This window comes from Tympanuchus pallidicinctus, unplaced genomic scaffold (genome assembly GCF_026119805.1).
Source record: "Tympanuchus pallidicinctus isolate F22 unplaced genomic scaffold, pur_lepc_1.0 scaffold15, whole genome shotgun sequence".
Classification (NCBI taxonomy): domain Eukaryota; kingdom Metazoa; phylum Chordata; class Aves; order Galliformes; family Phasianidae; genus Tympanuchus; species Tympanuchus pallidicinctus.
The window spans coordinates 1,594,171-1,618,902 of NW_026294669.1; the positions used below are offsets into that span (position 1 = coordinate 1,594,171).

The following is a 24,732-nucleotide window of genomic DNA, read 5'->3' on the forward strand; positions in this document are numbered from 1 at the left end:
GGACATGTCAGTAGGCAGTGGACAAACCCAAATCTCACTTCCTCCAAGGCGCTACAGCTGCTGTAATATTTCAACTGCCATTAAGTAGAGAAGATGATAAATGAAGCCTTGGATTTGATGCGTGGATCTTCATAAGAACCTTGGGATCTTATTTTTCATCTAGACTTTAAAAAGAAAGATGAATTTTGTTAAGAGCAAATTTACAAACAAGGAGAAAGCTACTTTGCAAAGCACGTTGGTTTATTTGATTTTGTCTCCCCACAGAACTTCTTTTGCATGTCTGCCACCTGTGTGAGGGAGAATACTGCTGGGAGAACAAGAATCGCCACTTGTGTGCTGCCTGTGCCTGCTGACACCTAACAGCATGCTCGAGGTAGAATTGTTACTGTAGCTTTCCTACAAGGCCTCAGAAACCCACTTACCATCCTCCAGCCTCTGCCCAGACCCCTATGAGCTGCTCATCGCCTCCGCACCTCAGCGCAGAAATGAACCTGTGCCATTGCTCCTGCAGGAGGCAAAGTGCTGACTTAAAGCCGGCTGGTTTTATGCGGATTGCTTTGGGCAGCAGGTGTAAAGCTTCTAATCTGCTGTGAAACAGAATCATTGTCAGTGCAAAGTGAGAGTAATGAAAGAAATATGGGCTGGTTTATGGAGATACAACTACTGCTGTTGTTTTTCTGCTTGGTGATGGGAAGGTTTCAGGTGCAGGCTGTCCTTCCCACACTGTCACCAGTTGCCAAGCCCACTCTGTAGCATGGATGGATCCACTGACACAGGAGCATGGCTGGAGCTGCTCCAGTTTACAGCTGCTTCAGGTTTTCTGCCAGTCACATCTGGATCAAGCCCAGGATTATGAGGCATTTCCATGCACCAGTGTTTGCATGCTGCTCTGTGCTCCAGTCCCAAAGCCCTGTGAATCGTCTCTGCAGCCACTGCTTGTCTGGCTGCTCCTGGGCTGTTTCTTTCCTGCAAGGCCAGATGGGGGCAGAATCCTCCTTTTTATTGTAAATCCTTTAAAAAAAAAGTTTCCAGTTTGAAGGAATTGAGCCATCCCCAAGGTGCCCAAATGCTTCAAGCCTGCACTGCCACCAGAAGAAATCTGCTTCCTTTCTGTCCCTCACGGCACCTCTTGAGTACCTGAGCACAGAGGATGGGAGACCTAACTCTGTGATAAAACTACTTTTATTTGCAATCTGTTGAAATCTGTTTCTCTGTGTTGTTCAGACTGTTGAAACAGGCTCTAGGTGGTGAGGATCAGAAGGCAGGAGGTCAATGGAACAGTGGAGCTGTGGCTGCTGGAAATCACCTGTACCTGCCTTTGGGAAAGCAGATCCCACCTTTCACCTACGGAGTCATTTGGGTTAATTTAGGTAATTCCTGTGCCCTGACAGGGACTTGCTCTAGGCACAGAAAGTGTCACCACTGGCAGAGCATTGCCCTCAGCATCCCATTTTGGGCAAACAAGGAGAGCTTTGTGTGGAGAGCCAGGGATGTGCTACACTCATCTTCTGCTGTCTATCCCCAACGTGGCAGTTGTTAGCTCAGGTCCAATGGCACCCACAGCTGCAGCCAAAGACAGCAGTCCCCTGCAGGTGAGCAAGAGGCAGCTCCACGCACTCATTCAGCTTCTTCCTTCCCCAGCAACACACACCCCATGTTGAAGCTGTGCAATTGCTTGGAAGATTTTCATGCATTTCTGCAGGCTTTCTTTGCAATGCTGAAAGCTTCGAGCAACTGCAGCCTCCTTCAGCAGGGAGCTCTGCTCAACACTGAAAACTGTTTGCTTGGATTTAATGTCAGTGGCAAAAAAATCAGCAAGCAAAGGTATTTCTTCCATGCATGATGCTCAGAACTCTGTGGATTAAAGCACTTCTGCAGGAGTTACCTTGATTGTGAATCTTTGTAGTGCAGTGCTGAAACCGAAGGTGATTTGCTGCAGTGTGAAGCACTTGAGCTCGATGTAACCATGCCTGCGTTGTGCCTCATTTTCAGACTGGAAAGTGAGTGTCTGCATTAATCCATCCTGCAATGAACATGTGCCCTAAGGAGCAGAAGCCAAACTCAAACTGGGGCACAACAAGATGTGTCACAAGAGGTTTCCACACCTGGATAAGTCGTCATCTCTGAATTGTTTTCTATGCAGCACCAATCTCATTATATTCTGCTCAGCACAACAAGCAGCCACATCTCAGCACTGCTGCCTTGGTAGCAGTGCTTTGCTGATGGCCACTGCCTGCAGAGCATCTGAGCCAGAGCAGTTCTACAGCTGCTTCTGTCCATCCACCCTCATAATGCTGCTTTATAAAAAGACCCATGAAGTCATCAGCGTTCGGCCCCTCGTGTAATCATTCCCAAGAAAATGAGCTGAAACACTGCCAGACAGTGAAAATTTGAATCAATACGGTTTTGCTCCTCCTCGCTTCCCCACTGTACAGGAAAGCTGCATCACTGAGCCTCTTACAGAGTGAGGTGAGAGGGGGAGATCAGGACAGCAGGGCCATGGCCCATACAGGGGGCGTGCGGGGCAGGGACACCTGGGTGCTGTGGGGTGAGCAGAAGGATGGGGCTCAGAGTTCTTGAGCCTGGTGGTACCAGTACTGAAAGTGCTGTGTAGTGAAGGGTAAAGAAATTGTATTTTGGTTTTTTTTTTCTTCCTTTCCTGACTGTTTCTTTTTAATCCGTTTTTGGTGTGAGTTATTTTGGAAAAATCACATTTATGTCACTGAGGGAAGCATCAGTGAAGAAACTTCAGCTTTTAGAAGTCAGAGTTAGCTCATGAGCTCCTGCAAATGACACTGGAGTCTACTCTCTTCGTACAGAGGGGCACAACACCAGATGAGTTAAATATTACTTGTGGTGCCATTCCTTAATGCAGTGAACAAGACTTCACTGACTGCACTAATGAAGCTGTTACCTTGTTGTCTGGTGCCACCGCAGAGGTGAGCAATACAAGCAATGGAGATCTGCTTGGAGCTGCTTAGGGCTGGTAGTAACAGTCCAGAGGATTTCTCATAGTGGCTGCTGCATCAGTGACCTTTGTGTTGTGTTAATGACCTTTCATGGAGCGTTCTGCCACTGGGAATTGCTTCTGCAAAGCATTACTGGCCACAAGTTACGACTCCTAATATTTGATGGACTACTGCAGATTGTATTTCAGGATATGAGATACCATCCCAGCAATGCAAGTTAGGAATGCTAAGCATGTTGCAGTCCTTCCCCTTCATTTTACTGGTGGAGGTGTTGGTAACCTCACATAGAAATGTGCTAAAAGAGCAGAGAAAGGGAGACATTTCTAAGAACAGCTCTTGAAGACACTGGTTTAGTAAAGTCCCTAACGCTGAGATTGACACATGCTGCTCTCATTAGTATGTAGGCTATCACTTAGAAAGAAGCTCTTGTAAAGCCATGCACTTTATGAGCCAGTTATCAAGTTGGCATCTTTCAGGTTAAGGAGACTCAATGTCCATGAATGGACATCAATGGGAGGGTTTAGTGATCAGAGTATCTCTTTGGGAGCAAAGTGCTTTATGCACTCTGCTAATCTTGATCTTTTCTGGCAGTTCTTGTGGCCGTGCCCTTCAATGACTCCTTTAGAAGCCCATGTCTCTGCTAAATTGCATGCATGCTAATTCAGTTGGTGTGTGAGCCAGCTTGCAGTACTGGGGTGGCAGAGGGATTCCCAGTGAGAGAGGCCAAGCATCAGTGCATGATGGTGCTTCATGAGTGAGCTCTGCACAAATCTGAAAACCCCTTGGAAGGATGGATGCCACAAAGAAGACAGGTAGTAGCATAGCTGTTGCACTGAGAAGGCAGCAGAGGTGATGTCAACTGAGGGACTGGTCATGACTTCTGCTGAAGGCAAAGGCTGTGTTCAGCTCTGTCCTTGCATCTCGCGTGACCTCTGCCAGGAAACGCCTTTAGTGATGGTTGTTTCTGTCCATCCATTTCTCTGTTGCTGTTGGGATGATGTGGAAAGTTGGCAGTGCTGTTCAAAGCCACATGAAACTTTGCTGCTGCCAAGCTTCGTTAGAAATAGACTTAATGTGATGACAATAACTGATCTGAATGTGGACTGGGATATAAATGAACTTGGGCTGCCTTGTGCTTTCTCAGTAAATGGTTTCAGCTCATTCCATAAGAAACCACAGAAGAGCTTCTGTATTCACTGTCTCTGCTCAACGTGGTAAGCAGCTGGGGGAAAAATACATGTGTACTGAAACCAGTGGTAAGTTTGAAAAGTCCAGGCAGAACTACATCTATGACAGAGCTGGGCTGTGCCACAGCAGCTGCTTTGTAACTGTTGAGGAGGGCCACCAAGAAATGATTTCTTCCTTCAGTTGGTTAAGCACCATCACAGCGCACCTCAAGGCGTGAAAGGAGAAGGGATCATCAATGCCAAGGAAGAGTGGGCACCAAAAAGGAGATGTGTTGTGTAGTCCTCATCCCACCCTGTTTGCACAAAGGAAGAACAGTTACCTGCTGATGATGTACCTGTGTGACCCAGAGCTTCTCAGCTCTGCAGCCAGCAGTCCAGCTGCTGTGTGGCTGTTTATTACCCATCACCCTGCATATAAGGCAGCAGCTACAACTCTCAGAGTAGTTGCTGTGAGTTGTGATTTACAGCAATAGTAATACTAATGACAAAGTTTGTTAAAAGAGCTGTGTTACCTTCACTGCACGACAGTGGGACTTGCCAAAAGGATCAGTGCTGCAGACAGGGTAAGAACTGAAATTCTGGCTGCTAGATGTGGCTTTTCACTGGGATTTACAGTTGGTGTTTGCACCTCTCTTCTAAAAATATATGTTTATTTATCTTATAAATAGAATGAAAGGGAAAAGATATGAAAAGAACCTCCCCTTCCTTTCCTAGTCCACACCAACATAAATTCTTTCCAAAAGCTAGAAATTCTGAGTTACACATCAGTACAATGAGCATCAGTTTGGTACCATTCAAGACATCATCAGTGTATCTTCTTTGTTCCTGGCACCTACCTGCAAAGCCCTGCTGCTGAATTGAGATTGTTAACAGCAGAATTTAAGCAAGGAGCAGTGGAGGCTGTGGCAGATACTGCCAAGGGAGAACTGCCCTTCATGCAAATGGGAGACTGAGCTGGGAGCAACCAAACCAAAGAGGCAGCTGCTGACTGTTCATGAGATGTGGATGTGTCATGGTGATATGCTGTGTGCAGGTCACCAACCAGCAGCCCAGGCTGCCCAGAGCCACATCCAGCCTGGCCTTGAATGCCTGCAGGGATGGGGCATCCACAGCCTCCTTGGGCAACCTGTGCCAGTGCCTCACCACCCTCTGATGGTGATGCTGTTCTACTAGAGACTGGAGTCCTGCATCCCAAGGTCATCAAACATTGGCTTTGATGCTTGTTTGCTTGTTTTTTCCAGGAAGGATGAAATTAGTTTTGGTTTCACGCCAATATTCTCCTCCTTGCCCCTCTTCCTGCAGAGGCTACTTGACCCATGGCAACATGTGAAGCGGTCGCTTTCAGGAGTGTATTAACCTGTCAGCATCAAAAAATAAACAAGAGAAGAAGATGCTGCAGATGACTTAATGGTGGCATTCTGATTGCATTGCCTCTGGGTATATTACTTGTAATGATCTAATCTTTTCTATTAATACTTGAAGAAAGATGATCAGTGGCACAGCAGTAACAAGTGAAGTTCATCTGTTTAGAACGCGTATCCTTTCCTTCCAGCAACCAACCAACCACTCCTACAGCACAGCCATCACAAAGCCATGTTTACAAATGTTTGTCTGGGTTGGCTGGCTCTGTGATATTAAGAAGAGACTGTGGTATGAAAAGAAAAGCTCCTGGTTGTTTTTGTTGTCTTTTACAAACGGATGGGCTTTTCAAGCTATAGTGAATGGGAGCAAGAGAAGGTTCTCTTTGTGTCCTTTTTTTTTTTTGATTTGTTTTTAGATCTCCAGTGAGTTAATTAGTCAGCTGTTAATGAATTACAAAACCATTCATAATTAGATACTGACTCCTATCCTTCTGGGGTCAGCACAAGGCAGGGAGTCTGACTCCCTTCTTAGTCATTTTGAAACTATTAGAAGGAAGAGATATTTGCACAGACGTGTGTCTGTGGTATGGTGTGCACCAAACTGGAACTTGAACACATTGGTACATCCCTCGCGTTTCACATCCCCATCTGTATGTGCTGCACCTGCAGCTAATTAAAAGAAAGCTCAGTTGAACCGTTAGAAATGCACGAGTTCAACTCACTTGTGTAAGCTCTTCTTTCCTTGAGTACAGTGGGTCCTTGTGATGTGGCTTTTGCATAATTCTGGAATGATATTTGGCTTTTATCACGTCATGAGTAGAAAGAAAGATAAGACAAATATTGAGAAATGAAGTTTAGTTTTACAAGAGGGCCTTTTCTTTGCTCATTGTATGGGAACTGCTGGGTCACAGCCTGAACCCTGATTGATCACCTGAGGCGAGCCATGATCAGCCAGAGGAGCACAGGTGAAGGCAATTCACCCGTGCTGCTGGAAGGGGAGGAGCCTGGCTGCTCCATTTAAGAGCTGGCTACCAGTGGGGAAGGATCTCTTCTGGAGATCTGCTCTGCTGGTGTTTTGTGAGTGAGCCCAGGATCGAGGTAAGCCTTCCATTTGTTCTCTGTTGTTATCATAGTCTGCTTTGCCTAACTCTCTTGTTTATTTTGTGATTATAGCATCCTAATATTCTTTGATTATACGCTTGTCCACTTCAAACCAGGCCTTAGTTATTAGGGTGCAAGAGAGACACTGCAGAGATGTGTGGTATGCCTTCATTCCAAGTGCAGGTATGTCTTTGCTTGAGCAGTGCTATACTGCTAAGTTAAGTATCATAGGATCACAGAATGACCTGGGTTGCAAAGGAGCACGATGCTCATCCAGTTCCAACCCCTTGCTGTGTGCAGGGTCGCCAACCAGCAGAGCAGGCTGCCCAAAGCCACATCCAGCCTGAAGTGGCACACAGATTCAGTACTCACATCCTGACAATGCCTTGCTCACGTGCTTCTGATACTGTAGTTCTGTCCTGGTGTGAATCGGTACCTTTGCACCTGACACCATCGTTCAGTTCATTCCAAATCTAGAAACCAAGGATAGTCAAACCCATATGGGCTCTCAACCTGCTAAGCATTCCTTGGGAAAAAAAACACGAGGTAATGATCTGCCTTGATATTCATGCAGACTTCAGTGTCTTTGCACTATGCTGGCACTTGCAGCGCCCGTACCTCAGTGATGTGACTGCTGCAGCCTGTGACAGGCCATGGCTCACGCACCTGTCACTACAGGGACTCTCTCCCACCTGTTAAGGAACTGTAAGAAAAACTGAATAAAACTAAATCCTAACAACTTCCATAGGGAAATCAAGATTTTAATTCCAGTCCCTTCCAATTCCATAGCCTTCCTTATCCAGCAAGCCATGAGTGCTAAGGTAAAAGGGCGCAGTGTGACAAGGAGAAGCTCTTACCTAACTTCCCTTTCCCACCCCTTCCCTCTTTCACTATTGGTGGATTTTCTGTCTCACATTTCTACGCTGGTTCCCTCCACCATGTGGATCCCCCAACAGACACCACTGACAGCTAACTTAGCAGGAATTATTTTGCTTCCAAGGCTCTGGTGTCATGAGCTTTGGTTAAAGCTTTCCTCCCAAAATAAATGGATTTCATATTTATGGCTTCTTGATGGATCCAGCACCTTCAGGTTGAATATCAGCATCTCGCAGGTTGTGTATTATAAGCTATCATACGTTTTGTGTCTTACAGTCCATGGTACACTTTTAGGTTTTTTGATAGAGATGGCACTCCAAGGGAGATTTGTAGGTACCCAATTAGCTCAGGTTGGAGTCCCACAAATGCTAAAGTTCACTTTTTTTGTCCCAACATTTCCGTGCAAAATCTGGCAGGCAGAAAGGCGAGAAGAATGAAAAGCTGATAATAATAGTCCAGAAATAGAGACAGTGGCATGAAGTTGTATTCAAATATGTCCTTTTTCAATGATAGAATGTTTGTTAAGTCCGGGTGGTCTACTGATTAACTCAGGAGGTTAAATATAGCACTTCTGATGTCAGTAAGCTTATCCACACAAAGGGCAAGACATAGAGAAGCCACATAAATCTCCAGCACAACAGTGTATTTTCAGTCAAACAGATGCAAGGTTGGATAGAAAGTCTTTTGAATCAAGAAGTCCTCTCTTTCAAGGAGCAATTGCCAGCTTGCAGTGATATGTACTGCCTGAGCTTCGTGATGGGGGATCTAGCCTTGAAGAATTAAAATTCTTCTGAAATCTGATGTGGAATCCAAAGAGAGATGCACTATAAAAGGAATAGAAGGGACTTAATGGTTAAATCAATGCAGAAACGTTACTAACCGAGGGGTGGTTGTAGGAATCTACATTTCTGTCTTAAGGAGTGGAGATTCCCAGTGTGGTTGCCCTTTAGTCTTTACATGTTGATCCTCCATATTTTGTCCTCTGTACAGATCAGGCTCCAGCGTTATGTCATGTATTTTTCATAGCTGGAATGCTGCCTCTCCAAAGGAACTTGAAAAAGCTCCAACTGTGGTTCTAGGGAAAAGAAAAATAAAAGGCAGTGTTTTTGTATGTGAATGTTGTGCGTTAGGGGAGCAAGTACATATAGTCTGTTTTTTCACTGCTTTCATTATAGAACTACTAAATAAATCTAGAGAATGTTGCATGCTATTTCCTTCCTTTCTCCTTGCCAGAAGTGATTACTGTTCAATAATTAATAATGACTGAACTCAATATTTAAAAGTGCTAAGAAAATATTTTCCGCCTTATAATCTTGGGCAATTTAAATGCAAAATATCTTCCTCTGCCTCACTCATCTTGCACCGCTCCCAATTTTTAGTTCAGAACTGCTGGGTATATACATACGTGTGTACTGTAGATAAAGCAGTCTGGTGTGCTAACCTGTATCCAACCTGCCATGATCTCCCAGCAGAACTTTCTTATTGCCTTTGAAATACTTGTTCTCTGGAAAGTCAGGCTCAGGCTGCTGCTTTCTGAATATTCCAGCAAACAGTGGCTTGAAATCCAAGGTGCAGACATAATTTTTCACTGGAAGTGGAAGCAATTAAAAAAAAAAATAACAATATTAACCATTATTCTTCCATTTACCTCATGCATGTTCCACTTCAGCAAGTGATTCTTGCTGATATTCCCTATGTATCATTAGAATACATTTTAAGAAGCCAGCATAGTAGTTATTTTCCACAGTGAAGATACATTTAGGTGTGTTTACGCATTATATATAAATACAGAATAACTTATCTATATTTAGGCAGGTGTGTGTGAGTTGTAGGTAAGCACTTCAGTGAATATTAAACCTACACCAAAAAAGAAAAGTTGTGGGCTTAGGTGCAAACCACAGAAAATGCAGTTTGTTGGTCCCTGGGACATGGAGTCAAGGAGCAGAATGGCAAATGCATAAAGTGTTACACATCTAATCGAGGCAGCAGTTTGGAGGAAAATGACTCCATGAGTTATTTCAGGGGTGCACAGACACAGGAACAGGGTTACAGAGCAAGAGATGGGGCTGACGTTCCTCTAGAGAAAATCCATTAATGTGCAACAATAAGTTTCTGGACGTCTTCAAGAGGTGTTAAAAAAAATGGAAGGATTTTTCTATAAACAGAAACAGTACTAAAAGGAGGAAGGGTGGCCCAGCAAAGCAAAATGCAAATAACTGAAAGCACATGGCTTGCTTTAAGGAGAAAGAGAAGGACATAGAGTCCAGCAAAGCGTATAATATCCTTAGGAGCAGTAGATGAAACATTTCACCTGGATATAAATACTAACTTCTGGAAAGAGTTAAGGAACAAGAAGGTGCTTCTTATTGGCTTTTGACAATTACGTATTGAATTATGTGTTGTAGTACATGAAAAGAGAAGCAGAGTGTTGGTATTGGCTTTTAAACGTGCCTCCTTAAAGAGATATAGCAATCCTGTAGTGATGGTGGGCCAGACAGGTGATGTAAAAAGTCTCTTCTCTTATCATTACCATGATTCTGTTCCATCCCTGACCTTCCAAAATAATGCATTACAATTGCTTGTCACTCAATCTACTTAGCACCTATTCTTAGTCTTTCTTCAGCAGTCATACTGCTTTCTATTTATGCATTCTTCTGCATGGTTTCATTTTTTTCCTTTTTGGTGGTTGAACTGAATGATCTTGTAGGTCTTTTCCAACATTGGTGATTCTATGATTCTGTGCTCCTAGGTCTGCTAATGAAACTACTGATATGTGATTTGCCTCAAATTAAATTGATAAAACTCTTTACATATGCTTAGGGGTGAAATTGAAGATAGACTTTTAGTACAAATTTGGTCCAAAGTCCGGACTCTTCTTTCCCTGATGTACACAGATTCTTGAATCTGGACAGTTTTGATTCAGGTACCATGTAGGAAGTAGATCTGTTTTGTCCATACAAACTCATTCTTCTCATCAGTTCTGGAGAAAAAAAAAAAGAAAAAGAATGCATTAAGCTGCCTTAGATTTGCTTTGGGATCCATTTCAGCAGAGACCTGCTGAAGTGTAGTCAAGCTATGGCATGTTTTTGCTTTCCCCGGGAGCACAGAAGTGCCCAGCTCCCTTTTCTGTCATCTTGCTGAGAACAGGTGGCCTCCTTTGGGGTCACCAAGTATATTTAGGGCTGAAATTGGAGCGGGCTGGAGCCGCATTGGCTGTGCCATCCACACGCGTCACCAGAGGTTGATGCACCAGGCTTGCTCTCGCCCAGCACTGCTCTAGAGGGAAGACTGGAGAGGCTCTGCTCCTAAGGATATTTACCAGATGTTGCTGGTAAGCACATTTAATCACATTTCACTTCTAGTTCTTGTCCTAGCTGTTTCTTGATTCTGCAGTTCTTTCAGAGTAGCAGTTGTGCATTGCCCATGGGACTCAGATTTTCTGTCCGGCTGAATACCTGAATGATTGGAAATTGCAGCAAGAGGAAAGGACCTGAAATTGTGTTCTGGAAGTGCAGCTGGTGGTTGGAATAGTGACACTTGTATGGAGAGGCTCCCGAAGTGCAAGCCCCTGCTGCTGCTATATAGTTGTTCATAAACTTTGGCCTACTTTGTCATAGGACAGGACAGTGGATTGAGTTATCCTTCATTTGCTTTAACGGTTAATATTCTGCTTTAACGCTTTCTTTCTTCATTTCTTTTTTGTAATTTTTCTCAACATGCCAGGACTAAAAAGGGACAGTATTCCATGTTCCTATATTTAACCTGCATTACTAGACTTCACTTGCCTCAGAAGGAATTGCTGTTTAGCCAGCTAAACAAAACCACCTCGTCATTTGGCAGTATTAGCTTACACGGCAAGTATCTTTGGACTCAGAACAGCTGTTCCAAAGCCTCATCCCCTCCCAACATTAGAAACAGGGCTGTATTCTCTGGTGGAAAGTTGAACTGCACTCCAAAAGAAAATCATTGTGTTAATTAATCAGTTCAGAGGGTTCTGACAGTCATCTGTATCTTGTAATTCAGCCAGTGTATGGATTTTTCATCTTTTCCAGGAATGCAGAAATAGAGAGAAAAAAGCTACGAGTTCAAAGAACCCAAAGCACCTGCATAGGCTAATGCTGGGAAAAGCAAAATTGCCTCATTAACTTAAGGTCGCTTGAAAATATACATACAGCCTCTTTATGCATTGCATTTTTACTTGTGCACGCATATAGTAGAATATGCAGATAAAGCTCCCATCCAAAGAGGAGTTTTTAATAATGCAACAACATTGTATGAAATAGTGATAGAGAAAAATCTTCCTATTACTTTGTTATAATGAAAAAAGTCAAATAATACTTCAAGAAATCTCGTCTCTCTGATTTCAATTTTTATTTTTTCGCTTTTAATTTTCATTGATTTGATTTTCATTAATCCAGTGGCTCTCTACCATCATCTGAAACAAAGTAATGGTAGATCCCAACTTTAATTTTTTATGTTGTTCAAGTTCTTCCCTTGATTAGCCAATAATGGTGTAATAATCTCAGTAGTTGCTAACCGTGACCTGTGCACTTCAAGAACTTGACTTTAGCTTTTAGTGTGGGCTAATACTGTGTATTCACACTTTCATTTCCTGCATCACCAGTGAGCTGGGGAGAGACAGAAGAATACGCTCAAAATGGAGGAAGAAGAATATGAGGAAGTTGTGGAGGTAAGAAGAAAATCTGAGAGTAGAATTTATTGTTTTCTGCCTCGTGAATGGGAGTATTAATTACTTCTCCAAGATGCTGCTCATGAACGTGAATGGTTACTCGTCGTTTGCTATTTGATGACTAGAGTATGATCAGATACCTATCAAATGGTTTGATAAGTAAAAGACAACAGCAACAAATACTTGCTATCGGCAGAGCAAAATCTCTCTGGTTCCTGTCATGGTTTGTGCATTTAAGTAAGGACTGTGACCATTTCACACCCCTACCACAAGGTTCTGTGGTTACTCTCCTGCATAATTATAGATGCAGGGGCCATCTCTTTCCCCTTTGGCTTGCCCTCTGTCATCCAATCCAAGGATGACTTTGGAAGCCCCTCTCTGGCCTGGCTTCTGCTTCTTCCCAGTGCAGTTTTCTCCTTCCAACATATCAGATGCCAAGATGGAGCTACACCTAAACCTGCAGATGTCTGTGGAGCCACGTCAGACATTAATTAGTCGATTGGGCATTTAAACTAACAGTTTTATAACTAATTACTTAGTCTCAGTGACTGAATTAAAAGAATTCCCAAGAACTAGGGTAATTATAGCTTTCTTTGCCATTGAAATAACGCGTTTGCGATTAAAAGTGTATATAACATTAACAAAGACCTGCTACTTTACTATTATTATGAAATGAAATTTTGTATTATGAAACAATTAAGTGGCTGTGACGAACTACTCAGCACTAATTTGAGGAAAGAAATAATGTACTGCACACAGCCACCACACAACTCTTAGCTCCGCACCAACCCCACCGGATCGCTGATTTCAGGCAGCATTCATTACAGCACTGGGTCCTGGCTGCCAGCTTCCAAAACTTCAAATAATTAATTAAGTCAAGCAATTTACCAGCTAAATGTGTGTTGAGAAACAAGCATTACTGCTCATAACGTCCATCTTTACACACACTGCACAGCCCAGTCCAAAGGACAGCAGTCCTTCGTTGTTTCCCATTACGAAGTCCCTCGAGATTGACTTCATGCTTCCTAACTATTGTGTGATCTCTGTGACAAAATATTTATTTCTGCCAGTGCTTGTTTGTTTGTTGATGCTTGAATTATGGCAGGTTGGGCCTTACATCTACACAGGCCTGCCTCGTTTTTCCTTTATTATTATTATTTCCAATGACTGCCTTCCTGAACGCAGGTCCCTTGGATCAACCCCACGCTGCCCTCACTGCCAGAATTAGGGGAAACTGCACATTTGGTGCAGCTTTGAGGCAGCTTAATACTTTGCTGTTTGTTTGCTTTAAGCGAGAGCCCTTCTTTTATGTGAGCGCCCTACTTCAAAAACATGAGCGCTCTATCAGAAATTTATCTTCTGAAAGGATATCGTTGGTGAATAAGAGACCGACGTGAAGGATTTTTAGGACTCTTTTTCCTCCTCTGGGAGGAGTGCACTGAGCGCTGCAGCCACGTGTGAGATTCCAGAGAACGACGCTGTTAGAGCTGAACGGCGGTCAGCGTGCAGGAATTACCACAAAACAGCCGAACGAGGGGGGAACTCGAAACATGGGCAATCTCTCTGCTGCTCACCGCGGTGCTTCTAGCGCACCTTGACGCGTTTTTGCGGTAGCGAAGCAGAGCGGCACACCAACCGCGGCCGGCGCCCCTCAGCGCCGCCGCCATTTGCCGCCAGGCGCGCTGTCCTGGTGTCGGCATGGCGCCACCGCGCGGCCGCCATGTTAGGGGTGGCCGCCATGTTCGGGGTGGCCTCGGAGGGGCCGGGGCAGGTGGCGGGGCGGAGCGGGGCGCCAGCGCGGTCCCCGTTTGTGAAGAGGCTCTGGCTGCAGCACGGCGCGGCAGCTGCTTCGTGTGCATTCTGTTTCTGGCTACGATGGGGAAAGGCGGAGAGCGAAAGCGCTGTAACCATCGTGGTGTGTCTTGTGGGAGATCTGCTCTGGTTTGTTGGCACCGCAGGGTGCTTGGGTAAGAGTCGAGCAAGGATTTGTGTTGTAAGGGCTGGCAGTGCCTTTGTGATGAGAGTCTGAGCCACGCGTGGCAAAAATGGCGTGCTAGCTGGAAACCCTCCTTAAACGACGGCTTCAAGATGGAAAGGGGGAAAATCTGCCTGCAAAAGGAGGAAGGCTGATTATTCACCTGCAGATCTGCTTCAGAGCTCTGCCTTATTTAAGCAGCTGGACAAAGCCACGCAGGTGGCCTTAATCGCCCCCCATGTCGGCTGGAAGGGCTGTGCGGCTGTGCATGGTGAGCTTGGAGATTTCTGGAATGTGCTGAAGACAAACTTCTCGATGCAGATGGCTGACGAGCTGCCTAGGGGAGATGCTGTGCTTGAATGTGCCACTTGAACAGGAAAGAGCAGGTGGAAGATGGAAAGGAAGATGGAAAGGTTGATGGCAGCCTGGGCTGCAGAAACCAAGACTGTGGAGCTGAAGATTTGAGAGAAGCAAGCGAGGCAAACAGAATTATAATCACCGATTCCATAAAGGTAAATTAGAGCCTGTGCAGGGCCCTTCTTGGGAAGATCTCTTGAGAAAAGTCCAAGAGAGTTGGGTAATCTGCTAGAACAGTTTCCTCAGGGCAAAAGAACTGCACATTTGAGTGTGCAGAAATCAAGTGAAGGCTGATATGGATGAACAAGCAGCTCCTGGCTGAGTTCAGACACAAAAGAAGGTGGGAATAGGAGCTGAGTACTTTATAGGAGTGCAGATGGAGATATAAGATGTTAATAAGTGCATTCCTGTATGTATGGACAAACCAGCAAGGGATGTGCAGAGCAGCAGGAATGTGTTATCATTGGCAGTGAGAGGGAAGGTAAGACTGTGGGACTGTAGTTCAGTGGACAGAGAACCTCAGCATATTGCTTTAAGTTTTATTTTTTTGGTTGTGGGTATTTTTGTTCGTTTGTTGTTCTTTCGGTTTGGGTTTTTTGTTTTCTTTTTGCATCCATTTTAGTAAGCTTTATTCTTTATTCTCTGGTCTTGCAGGTCTCTGATTCTTAGTAGAGATGTGGGAATGATGTAGTATCCACAGTAGAGGAAGACAGAGTTAGGGATGGCTTCCCCAGCTGGGATGTGTATGGTTCCAGAGGACCAGAGGGGATGCTGAGGGGTCTGGCTGATGTCAACGAAGGGCTACTGTCTGTAATCTTCAAAAGTTCATTGTACTGTGGGGAAGTTCCTGATAATTGGAAAAAGCCTTGTTATACCCAACTTCAGGAAAGGCAAGAAAGAGGATCCAAGGATAAACTGAACTTGAATCCTTAAGAAGGGTATGGAGAAGATCACCTAAGAAGCCATTTTTAAACGCATGAAGAGCAAAGTGATGGGGAGCAGTGAATATTTGTTTATTGAGGGTGGATCATGGCTGACCAGACTTGGTGCTTTTCGTGGTAATTTTGCTGTGGCTGTAGATGAGGAAAGAACAGCAGTTGATCCATACCTGGACTACAGAAGGAGCACTGAAACAGTCATGTAATCTCACTGAATTGATGAGATAAGAGCTGGATAAGTGGAAAATTAAGTGAGTAGAAAATTGGCTGACTGCGGAGCTCTGAATTCTGATCAGTAGAAGGAAGTCTGACTGGCAGCCAGAAATGGCTGGGGTCTGTCGTGGAGCTGTGGAGATCCTCATCTGTAGGTAGGAGCAACTCTGAAGGCAGCCTTGGAGAGAGAATTCTCTTACAGTCCTTTTGGCATATTGCCTAATGTTTGGGAAGTCCTGTTCTACTGGATGCTTTCTTTCAGTGTGGTCATCATCTGCCTTTGTTATGGATCATTAGATAATTGTCCTTTATTAATTAATTAGGAGGAAGATCATGTAAGGAACATAAGAAAAAAATCCAATCAGTGCAAAAAAATAATAACAGATCTTCAGGAATTGATAACATCTTTACAAACTGCAGTCTTGATTCCCATGAGGTGTGCTTTTAAAACAGTCTTTCTAAGAGAGAGAACAGTTTGCTATTCTGTATGATCTGTCCTAACAATGATTTTTTTTTCTCCTTTCTTTAATAGTACTACATTGAGGAGACAATTGTTGAGGAGGGTGAACCATATGAGGTAAAGGTTCCTGTGAAGTTGAATGCGATTGATATATGCATTAATTACATTCTATATGTAATTAATGTGTAATACTAAACTAGTGGCCTTTTGCATTCTGAGGATCAGTTTTCCATAGTGAGCACATAGGTATCAGTTGCTTTCAGTATCCTTTATTTCCTCTTCAAGACCTTCTTGTGGGCTGGCCAAGAGGGTTTCTAGCTTTTTTTGAGTGTCTGTCCCATCTGTTTTTTAGATTTGCATTTGGGATTCAACTTGGATGCACTACTGTTTGTCTTCCATCAGAAGGAGCTGAGGATGTGTCTGATGGAAAAGGACAATGACGATTTCTTTCCTGCTCTCTGTCTTGCTGATGCTCTTCCCTTTGCTGCTGGCCAGCAGCTAAATTTGCACAGGAGCTGACAGAATGAAGCAGCAGGTTATGTTATTTAACTAGAAAGACAGGCAGAAACATTACTTAGGTAATATACTGGCAAAATCTAATCATTAGTGTTAAAGATGAACAGAATTATTGAGGATGTGAGTTTGGCTAGATACGTATGTATGAATAACAGGGCCCTACTGCGCTATATGCAGCTTGTTAGGAAAAGGAGCATGTAAAGATTCTGCCTGAATCTAGTTTGTGTTACCAGTTCTTTTCCCACTGCAAAGTGGTGAAGATTTTTTTTATGTCACTGGTAACAAATATATGAGTTACCATGGAGTTATTACCATCATTTGTAGCTCTACTGATAGTATAGATGTAAGCAACTCTTTGCTACCATTGCATGTTTTTTATGGCATAGGCTTATGCTGAAACATAAACTTAGCAGTTCCTTCCAGACGAAGGATCTGGTCCCAAAGTTTTACTATAGTTTCAATTTCATATAATATGATTGATACCATCTGAGCAAGTAATTGAAGGCTGCGCTTTAGAAGAAAGCCTGTCTTTTTTAACCGCGGCGTTCATCAGGTGTTTTAAAATCCATAGCCAGACTGGATTTAAAGGGAGCAATAGCACAACTATTTCTGTGTCAGATCTGCCTCAGATTTTGAAAACAGCATTGTAGAGTGAAGAATCACATATGTAGAGTGAATGCATTTTTAGCTGATGTGGTTGGATGTATTTCCATCAGCTGCAAGTGCAGTTAATAGCATTAGCATCATGCTAATGATGCCTATGAGTTATCTTAGGAAGGTAAAAGGGAGGAGTTTTGTTGTTTGTTCTTTTAACTATATTCAGAAGGAAGCCTCTCCAAGCTTTGGAAATATGCTACAACTTCTCAAGAAAGCGTGTAGATTCACTGCTCTGTTATGAAGCTAACATCAAGTAACGCTTTTCTGAATCTTGCCTAGGCAGGTTTCAAGCTGTGCTGTGCTTTCAGTGCCAGAACTTAAACAAACACTTGCTCACTTGAAATGAGTTGGAAGAGATTAATCTGTTGTGGTGCAGAAGTAACTATTAACATCCTGACGCGTCATTAGTGAAATGTAATTAATGTTCACGTAATAAACAACCTTTCTGTAATTTAAGTTTTGTGTATTTGCCAAGTTAATATTTAATGCTTGGTGTATTTTCTTTTCATACTAATGTAAGTAACTGTTGGAAATCTGACCTTCATGCATTCCTTTTCAAAGCATTTGTTTTGTTTAAGCTATTGATTATGAAATAAAGCTTGATACTTTGTTTTTCAGATAATTTCAGAGCACATTTTTCAGCTGTAATAATGATTTTAACATGCTTTGGATTAGAACCTTCGTATTAAAATGATCTCTTACGGCATGGTAAAAAAGTATATGAGTGATTTAAATTAATTTTGGTCTTCTTTCCAGTGGGTGCTTGATCAAATGAATGTATGTGTATCTCAACTATATCTTTGCCATGATTATGATCTGACTGTGAGAAAATGTACATTAGGAGAAAAGGTGGATTCCAGGCATTTATTCAATCAGGTGCATCACATATTTGCCACAGGATCCCAAAGACTTGGGATCTGCAGCGTCCGTTCCTTTCACAAGAAGAAGATGATCATTGTGGACGACTGTGTGCACCTCTGACCTGCTTTCTCAGCTTTCAGTATCGTCGTTAGGAAACCTGGCTGTGTGATGTCTGCTTCTTCAACACTGAGAGCACCTTTCATGCTTTGGTTTTGGTTGTGGGCGGTCACATCTGAGAAACCACCTCATGCCTGTGAAAGTTGTGCATATGGAACACAGCCCCCGCTCTTCCTGCTCCTTTGGAGAATAATTGTATCAGTTTGATGCAAAAATCAGCCAGTTGTTTAATTCCTTGTACTTTTTCAGTTTGACTTGTATAAAGTAGGCATTGCTGGGTCATCCCAGGCAGAAGTAAGTGTCACAACTTTTGTACACCTTAGGTGGTTTGGGGATAAGAACTGAGCATCCTTCTGTATCAGAGGAAGTGAAAAAAGTTTAAAATAAAACTGTGATTTATAATTAAAACACGTTTATTTTTTTCTCCACTCCCAGGTGGTCACTGAGATCACTGAGAGCAGTAGCACAGAATTCACAGGTCCCACAACCGTCACCCATACGATTGAGTATGAAAAAACTTCTGCTGAGGAACCGGCAGCACCTCCGGTCAGAAAGAAGACGATACGGACAAAAGTGGACTCTTCTAAGTTCTTGACACCTTATCTGCAGCACAGTAATAAAATGAAGGACCTGTTCAGTGAGGTGAATTGTCCCATGTCCTTTACTTGTTTAGAAACACCAATGTTGAAAGCATCTGATAGGTATTGTTGTGATCCTTCATGCTGTTTTGACTCCTTCTGTACTCCATCACGTGTGTCAGTGCCATTTGCTTGAAGTAGGAAGTTTCCTTCTTTCAATTAGCTCATCTCTTGCCTATTTCCTGCTTACGTGCATCAAGTAATCTTTAGACACATAAAGCCTGTGGCAGATACCTGAAGATTTATCTCAGATGTCAGTTAAGAGGCCTCCTGTGCTGACTTGGATACTTAAGTAAGGAAATGCAGAGGCTACTGTTTATTGAATAGTGATCCTCAGTGTTTTGTACAGCAGTATGTTTCTCTATCCCTCTCTATATCCAAGAATTATTTTGTGCACAGTGTGTGGGAGCAACGCCTACCCAAATTCCTGGTATGGCATATCAAATTCCTGTATTACTGTCAGTTTTACTGTGTTTTTGGCGTGGAAATAACTATGCTGTGCAGGTGTAAGATGGTGTCAGACCTTTTTTCCTAATTTTAACTTTTTTCCTAATTTTCCTAATTTAATGTGATGCCTACCAGTGTTTGCTGTTGAAATGTTATATGAGATCACATGTCCAAGATTGCTACTCTCACCCCACAGTGTTCCCTGTGTTTGGTCACTGAAACAAGTAGCTGAATGTATCAGGGTGAGATGTGTAATGCAAATAAACTCAGAGGAGATCTGAAGCAGGCTGAAGGTAGAAATGTATTTTTTCTTCTGTGTCAGATGGAAGAAAATCAGTTGGTTAAAATAAGCAGAACTGTGCAAATGTATTTGTGTAATGACAGCTTGTATTATTCAGTGATGTGCCCCAAACTCCTATACTAAACAGATGAATGCATCGAAAATTACTGTTTGCGTTTCCGCCAGAGCTTTAGGATGTGTCTTAATCACACTTCTCATTATTTTCTTTCAGAACAAGTACAAAGAAAAGTTCAATAAAGAAAGAGGAAAGCCATATGCTTCCACAGTTGATACGCCAGAAATTCGGAGAATCAAGAAAGTGCAGGATCAGCTCAGTGAGGTAGATTGCAATTGTGGTTCTGTCTGCAGTTCCAGTCTCCCTTTAATAGTGCACGTCACAGTTTGGGGAGCTAAAATCCAAAGCATCTTAATTCTTTGTAGAGTAAGTGGAGAGAATTGGATCTCTGGGAATAGGAACTCCCGGAGCTGAGTGGGGAGACACCTAACCAGTGTGCAGGAGATGGGTAGCCATTACATTTTGCTCAACACCTGGCTTAGGATGTATTGAGGAATGTGATGCAGCAATCCCTGTGCTAAAGCTGACTGAGCCTGCTGTCAAGGGATTGTTGTAACAGCATTAGAATGATTTTGTGCTCCATCTACTGGTTTGCTGTGGTGGTGTGACTGCTGTATTGCTTTCAGGTGTACGGTCCGTGGTAATGGACTGTGAAATTAAGAGAGATCAAATAGCATGGGGATTTCCATCTCCTCATACAGGTGGAAGCACTCTTAGGAAGAACTCAGATTATAGGCTTACACTCTAGCTTGGATTCAGAGCTCGTGACGTTGTCTCAAAGCTGCATTTCTTTTTCAGCTAACTCACCAAATCTGTTTGTTTCTCTGGGTGTTATTTCTAAGCAATGGCTAGTCCATGGTAAAGGTTAATGACATGCCTAAATCACTCAATACAGAATCTTTGTGTTATCAAGTTTCAAAATGTCAGTATCCTGCTTTAAGAGAACACTGGTCAGTGTTAGCTGTAAGTACAGCTGTGGTTTGCTGTGCACTGCTCTAGGTGAAATACCGCATGGCTGGGGAAGCTGCTCGAACTATTTGCCACGTTGATGAAAAGGCCTGGGATATAGAACACGCAAAGAAGGTCTCTCAGCAAGTGAGCAAGGTGAGTTTTGGCTTACCAGGAGGCTTGTGAACGTTAACGGATCATGAAGTTACTGATAAAAGCAAGATTTTCACTTCAGGACACTAAAGCAGTGTCTATAGAACAGTTTAGAAGCTCAGGGGGGAAGGCCAAATAAGTTGATCAAGGCACTTATAAATATCTTAAATGTTTCCAATTCATATTTTTAAATGTCATTAGTATGATACCTTCACTTTGCAAAAAAAGCCTTCCATCAAGCTGTTTATTAACTAATGTAAATATTTTTCTAATAAGAGAGTAACTAGCCTGCTGATCTTTCTATCCAGGTGTTATATAAACAGAACTGGGAGGAGAATAAGGACAAGTACTTACTTCCCCCTGATGCCCCAGAGCTTGTAAATGCAATTAAAAATACAGCAATGTTCAGCAAGGTAAGAAGAATCACCGATTTGGTCAGATGGAGTTCAAGAAGCATTCCAAGACAAAAATGAATTCATTCTCTATTCTGCCATTTTTCTGTTCTAAGAAACTCTATACAGAAGACTGGGAAGGAGACAAAACGTTGTTCTATCCGTACAATGACAGTCCAGAACTCAGAAGGGTGGCACAGGCTCAAAAAGTTCTGAGTGATGTAAGTATCAAAGCCTGGTTGAAAATTGGATCATGCTACAGTGTAACTTCTTGCTGGCAGGACAAGGGGAAATGGTTTGAAGTTGAGGGAGGGCAGATTGAGGTTGGATGTCAGGGGGAAGCTCTTTGCTGTGAGAGTGGTGAGGTGCTGGAACAGCTGCCCAGAGAGGCTGTGATGCCCCGTCCATCCCTGGAGGTGTTCAAGGCCAGGTTGGATGGGGCCCTGGGCAGCCTGGGCTGCTGTGAAATGTGGAGGTTGGTGGCCCTGCTGTGGTGGGGGGTTGGAGCTTCACGATCCTTGAGGTCCCTTCCAACCTGGGCTATTCTGTAATTCTGTGAACTTAAGAGGCTTCTGGCTGGACTCTGTAACAGAACAGAAGATAAATATGCATAGATGTGTGCTGATACCTCTGAGAGTGGTGGTGTTTCTATAGAAAAGTGAAAGCTCTTTATTATAGTGTGTACCTGTTGGCTTTTTAATGTTGGATTATGAGTGAAAGAAATAATTTCAGACCTCAGATAACTAGTAAGACCTCAGATACCTCTCAAAATGTGTTGAGAAGCTCTTGGGGCTGGCTGTAAGCCCGGTAGCCCTGTTTGCTGGGCCCTGAGAAGTATCTGCAAATCTGTATGATAAGAAAACTCAGTAGTTCATGAGCTATGCTCAGTATTGCTATTTGCTGATGCTAAGGGGAAAAAAAGCCAGACACAAAACTCTTCCACTAAGTATTTCAGGTCTTATGTAAAGATTTCAGGTGTCCAGTTTATCACAAACATCAGAGTAGTAGACTTGAAAATTTTCCTAGTGAACTTTTCCATAGTCCCCCAGAACACGTTGATTGAAAGAGATTATCGTTCTTCTGTGAACAGAACTACTTTTGTTACTGGTGGCATTAGCAGAGGTAAGATTAAATGTGATGTTACTATTGCAGTGGGCAGTTTCTGTAAATGTTTACTTCTTTTCTATTTCCAGATTGTCTACAAAAAAGGGCACGATGAACGAAAATCTAAATATACTTCTCTGCCAGATCCACCTGATGTGGAACAAGCCAAGAAAGTGACAAGGCAGCTGAGTGATGTGAGTAGAATGCAGTTCTCTTCCTTCAACAGAAATTTCCATTTTGGAATCAGGCAAAAAAGGTACCAGAGAGCAAAAGAAAAGTCCAGACCTCAAGATCTCTTTGATTTTTTTCAGGAGTGAAAGCCAGCTTTTACGTTTTCTTTCTTTTTAAAACATCTCAGAAGATCCTGTCCAGTCTCAAGTGAAAGACAAAATTTCATTCTTATCAGCAAATCTGGGTTTCATAAAACATTTCTGCTTCTCTCATACATGCATCAGTTCCTATTCTTCCTTTTGTAAAAAATATCTCCTGCATTGCATTTTAAAGTGCAACATAAAACATCCATTTTACTCCTCTCTTCAAAATTAACAGTGTAAAGCAAGCATGCATCTGGTCTCAGAGTGAATTACTTGCTTACAAGGAATAATCCCAGTTTGCTGTTAAGTTGGATATCTGATCTTTGAAGGTGCCTAAGTTGATGGCAGAGAAAACCTTTTAAAAGTTACTCTCAGTGTCAGATCGTTGTCCACATACATATCCCATGCAAGTTCATGGGTACTTGTGGAAATTAGTAACTCTTTCCTGATTTGCACACCGAATTAGCAAGTAATATTCAACAGTAAATTCCACAGCTGTATGGCATAACTAGCAGTTCATTTTACATGGAATAGAACAGGTGAGGAATGCAGGAGGTGAAGTGAAATAGAGGAAGATCAACTTTGCTGGAGAAATTGGAGCTAAGTCATATGAACTCTTAAGCCAGAAGGTTTTTAGTTCACTTTGAAGTTTAGTTGTGGTAAGGAAGACATGCCTGATTTTTGTTGCTGTATAGTGGATATTATCTGCTGTTTCAGATGAGGGATAAGAGTATCTAGTGAACTCATCTGAAAGGTGACAGAAGGTAATGTGTTGTTTAGAGGAAATTTCTTGTACCTGAGGTAGCTCAGAAGCTAAATTAGCATCAAGATTTATTTTTTTTTTTTTTTGCATGGGAGAAGCAAGAAGATCAGTGTGATTATTCTTGAAAATTAATAAAACATAGTAACATGTATCTTCAAACAATACATGTATCTTCAAACAATAACATTCAGAAAAATCTTTTTTACATGTACATTCTTAATCGGTGTGATACCAAGTTGTGCTTTCTGTGATGAGGAGAGCAACTGTGGTTGAAAGTGCCTTTGGAGCCCTGAGTGAAAAGTCAGGAAGATTTTTGTGTAATTAAACAGGCAGTAACTGTTTAAGTAATTGTTCAAACACTTTAAACTTCAGTTTGAACAGTTTATACTTGATTTCCATTACTCTGAACCTAGTCTGATAGAAATCACCAGTAAAGCCATGTATAGAAAGGACTTTCCATTTCTGTCCTATGATAGGTTTCAGAAGCAGTGACAGTGAATTCTAGTTCAGTTTTTGGGCAATATTATATTTCAGTGTTGTGTGAATAGTGAGACAACTGAAGGAATTTGGTAGTGATATCCCATGGAGAGTCTTATTATTAGTCTTATTATTTATCATTTGGAATAGATGACTTATTTAATATGTACAACCTTTTTAGTCAGGAAACTTACCAAAATAAGTGAAAACTGAATGCTAAGGTCAGACTTCACGTGGTTTTGACAGTACTGATAAAGTGGTTGTAGTGCTGATATAAAATAGGAGGCACCTTTAAAAAGAAGACTTCTAAGTGAAAACTGAGCTGGAGATTAAGTATTATTTTTTCAAATTTCATTGCAGGTTATTTATCACGAAGACTATAAAAACAAGATCAAAGGCAAGTGGAGTCAAACTCCGTGCTATGACGTTGCAATTGCAAAAATGAATGCAGAAAACATAAGCATGGTAAGTCAGTTCTTCAGAAGATCTTGAAATGAACACTCATCAAATTTTCCTCCGTCTCTTGTTGTGTTTCTCTTTTTCTATTTAAGCTTCTTAATGGATGGCTAATTTATAATGCAGCTGCATTTGATACGTTTGGTACATTTGATACCTACTTTTCTCTGTTCTTAACAGAAAAAATACCAGGAAGACTTTGAAAATGTGAAAGACCAAATCTACTTTATGCAGACTGAGACTCCAGAATATGAAGCTAATAAGCGAGTTTCAGAGAATGTCAGTAAGGTACGTCCTTCTGCCTGCTCCCATCTGCAGAGCTGGAGTGTCGTTCTGAAGTCAGTACAGTTTGTGCTGAGGCTGCTTTGTCAGCTGTCAGAAATATTTTCTTCTGTGCAAAAGATGT

The 24,732-nt window shown here is 42.4% G+C and overlaps 2 protein-coding genes across 51 annotated transcripts in view; both read left to right on the forward strand.

Moving 5' to 3' along the window:
- CACNB4 (calcium voltage-gated channel auxiliary subunit beta 4) overlaps positions 1–5,862 on the forward strand; it is a 103,501-nt gene extending 97,639 nt beyond the window's left edge. The window contains exon 15 of the transcript XR_008204712.1: positions 5,190–5,862. The gene's annotated coding sequence lies outside the window, so the exon portion shown is untranslated. The remainder of the gene's footprint in view (positions 1–5,189) is intronic.
- Positions 5,863–10,564: 4,702 nt separating this feature from the next.
- NEB (nebulin) overlaps positions 10,565–24,732 on the forward strand; it is a 125,512-nt gene continuing 111,344 nt past the window's right edge. For 36 of the 50 annotated variants that reach the window (XM_052675161.1, XM_052675172.1, XM_052675160.1 and 33 more), the window contains exons 1-11: positions 10,566–10,825; positions 12,119–12,184; positions 16,200–16,244; positions 18,714–18,920; positions 19,876–19,983; positions 20,719–20,823; positions 21,129–21,233; positions 21,329–21,433; positions 22,406–22,510; positions 24,231–24,335; positions 24,507–24,614. In XM_052675161.1, coding sequence (XP_052531121.1) covers positions 12,152–12,184; positions 16,200–16,244; positions 18,714–18,920; positions 19,876–19,983; positions 20,719–20,823; positions 21,129–21,233; positions 21,329–21,433; positions 22,406–22,510; positions 24,231–24,335; positions 24,507–24,614 — 1,026 coding nt within the window. In that variant the 5' untranslated portion in view covers positions 10,566–10,825; positions 12,119–12,151. Of the gene's footprint in view, positions 10,826–12,118; positions 12,185–16,199; positions 16,245–18,713; positions 18,921–19,875; positions 19,984–20,718; positions 20,824–21,128; positions 21,234–21,328; positions 21,434–22,405; positions 22,511–24,230; positions 24,336–24,506; positions 24,615–24,732 lie in introns of all 50 variants that reach the window. The other 14 variants (XM_052675144.1, XM_052675150.1, XM_052675152.1 and 11 more) reach the window with 2 other exon arrangements.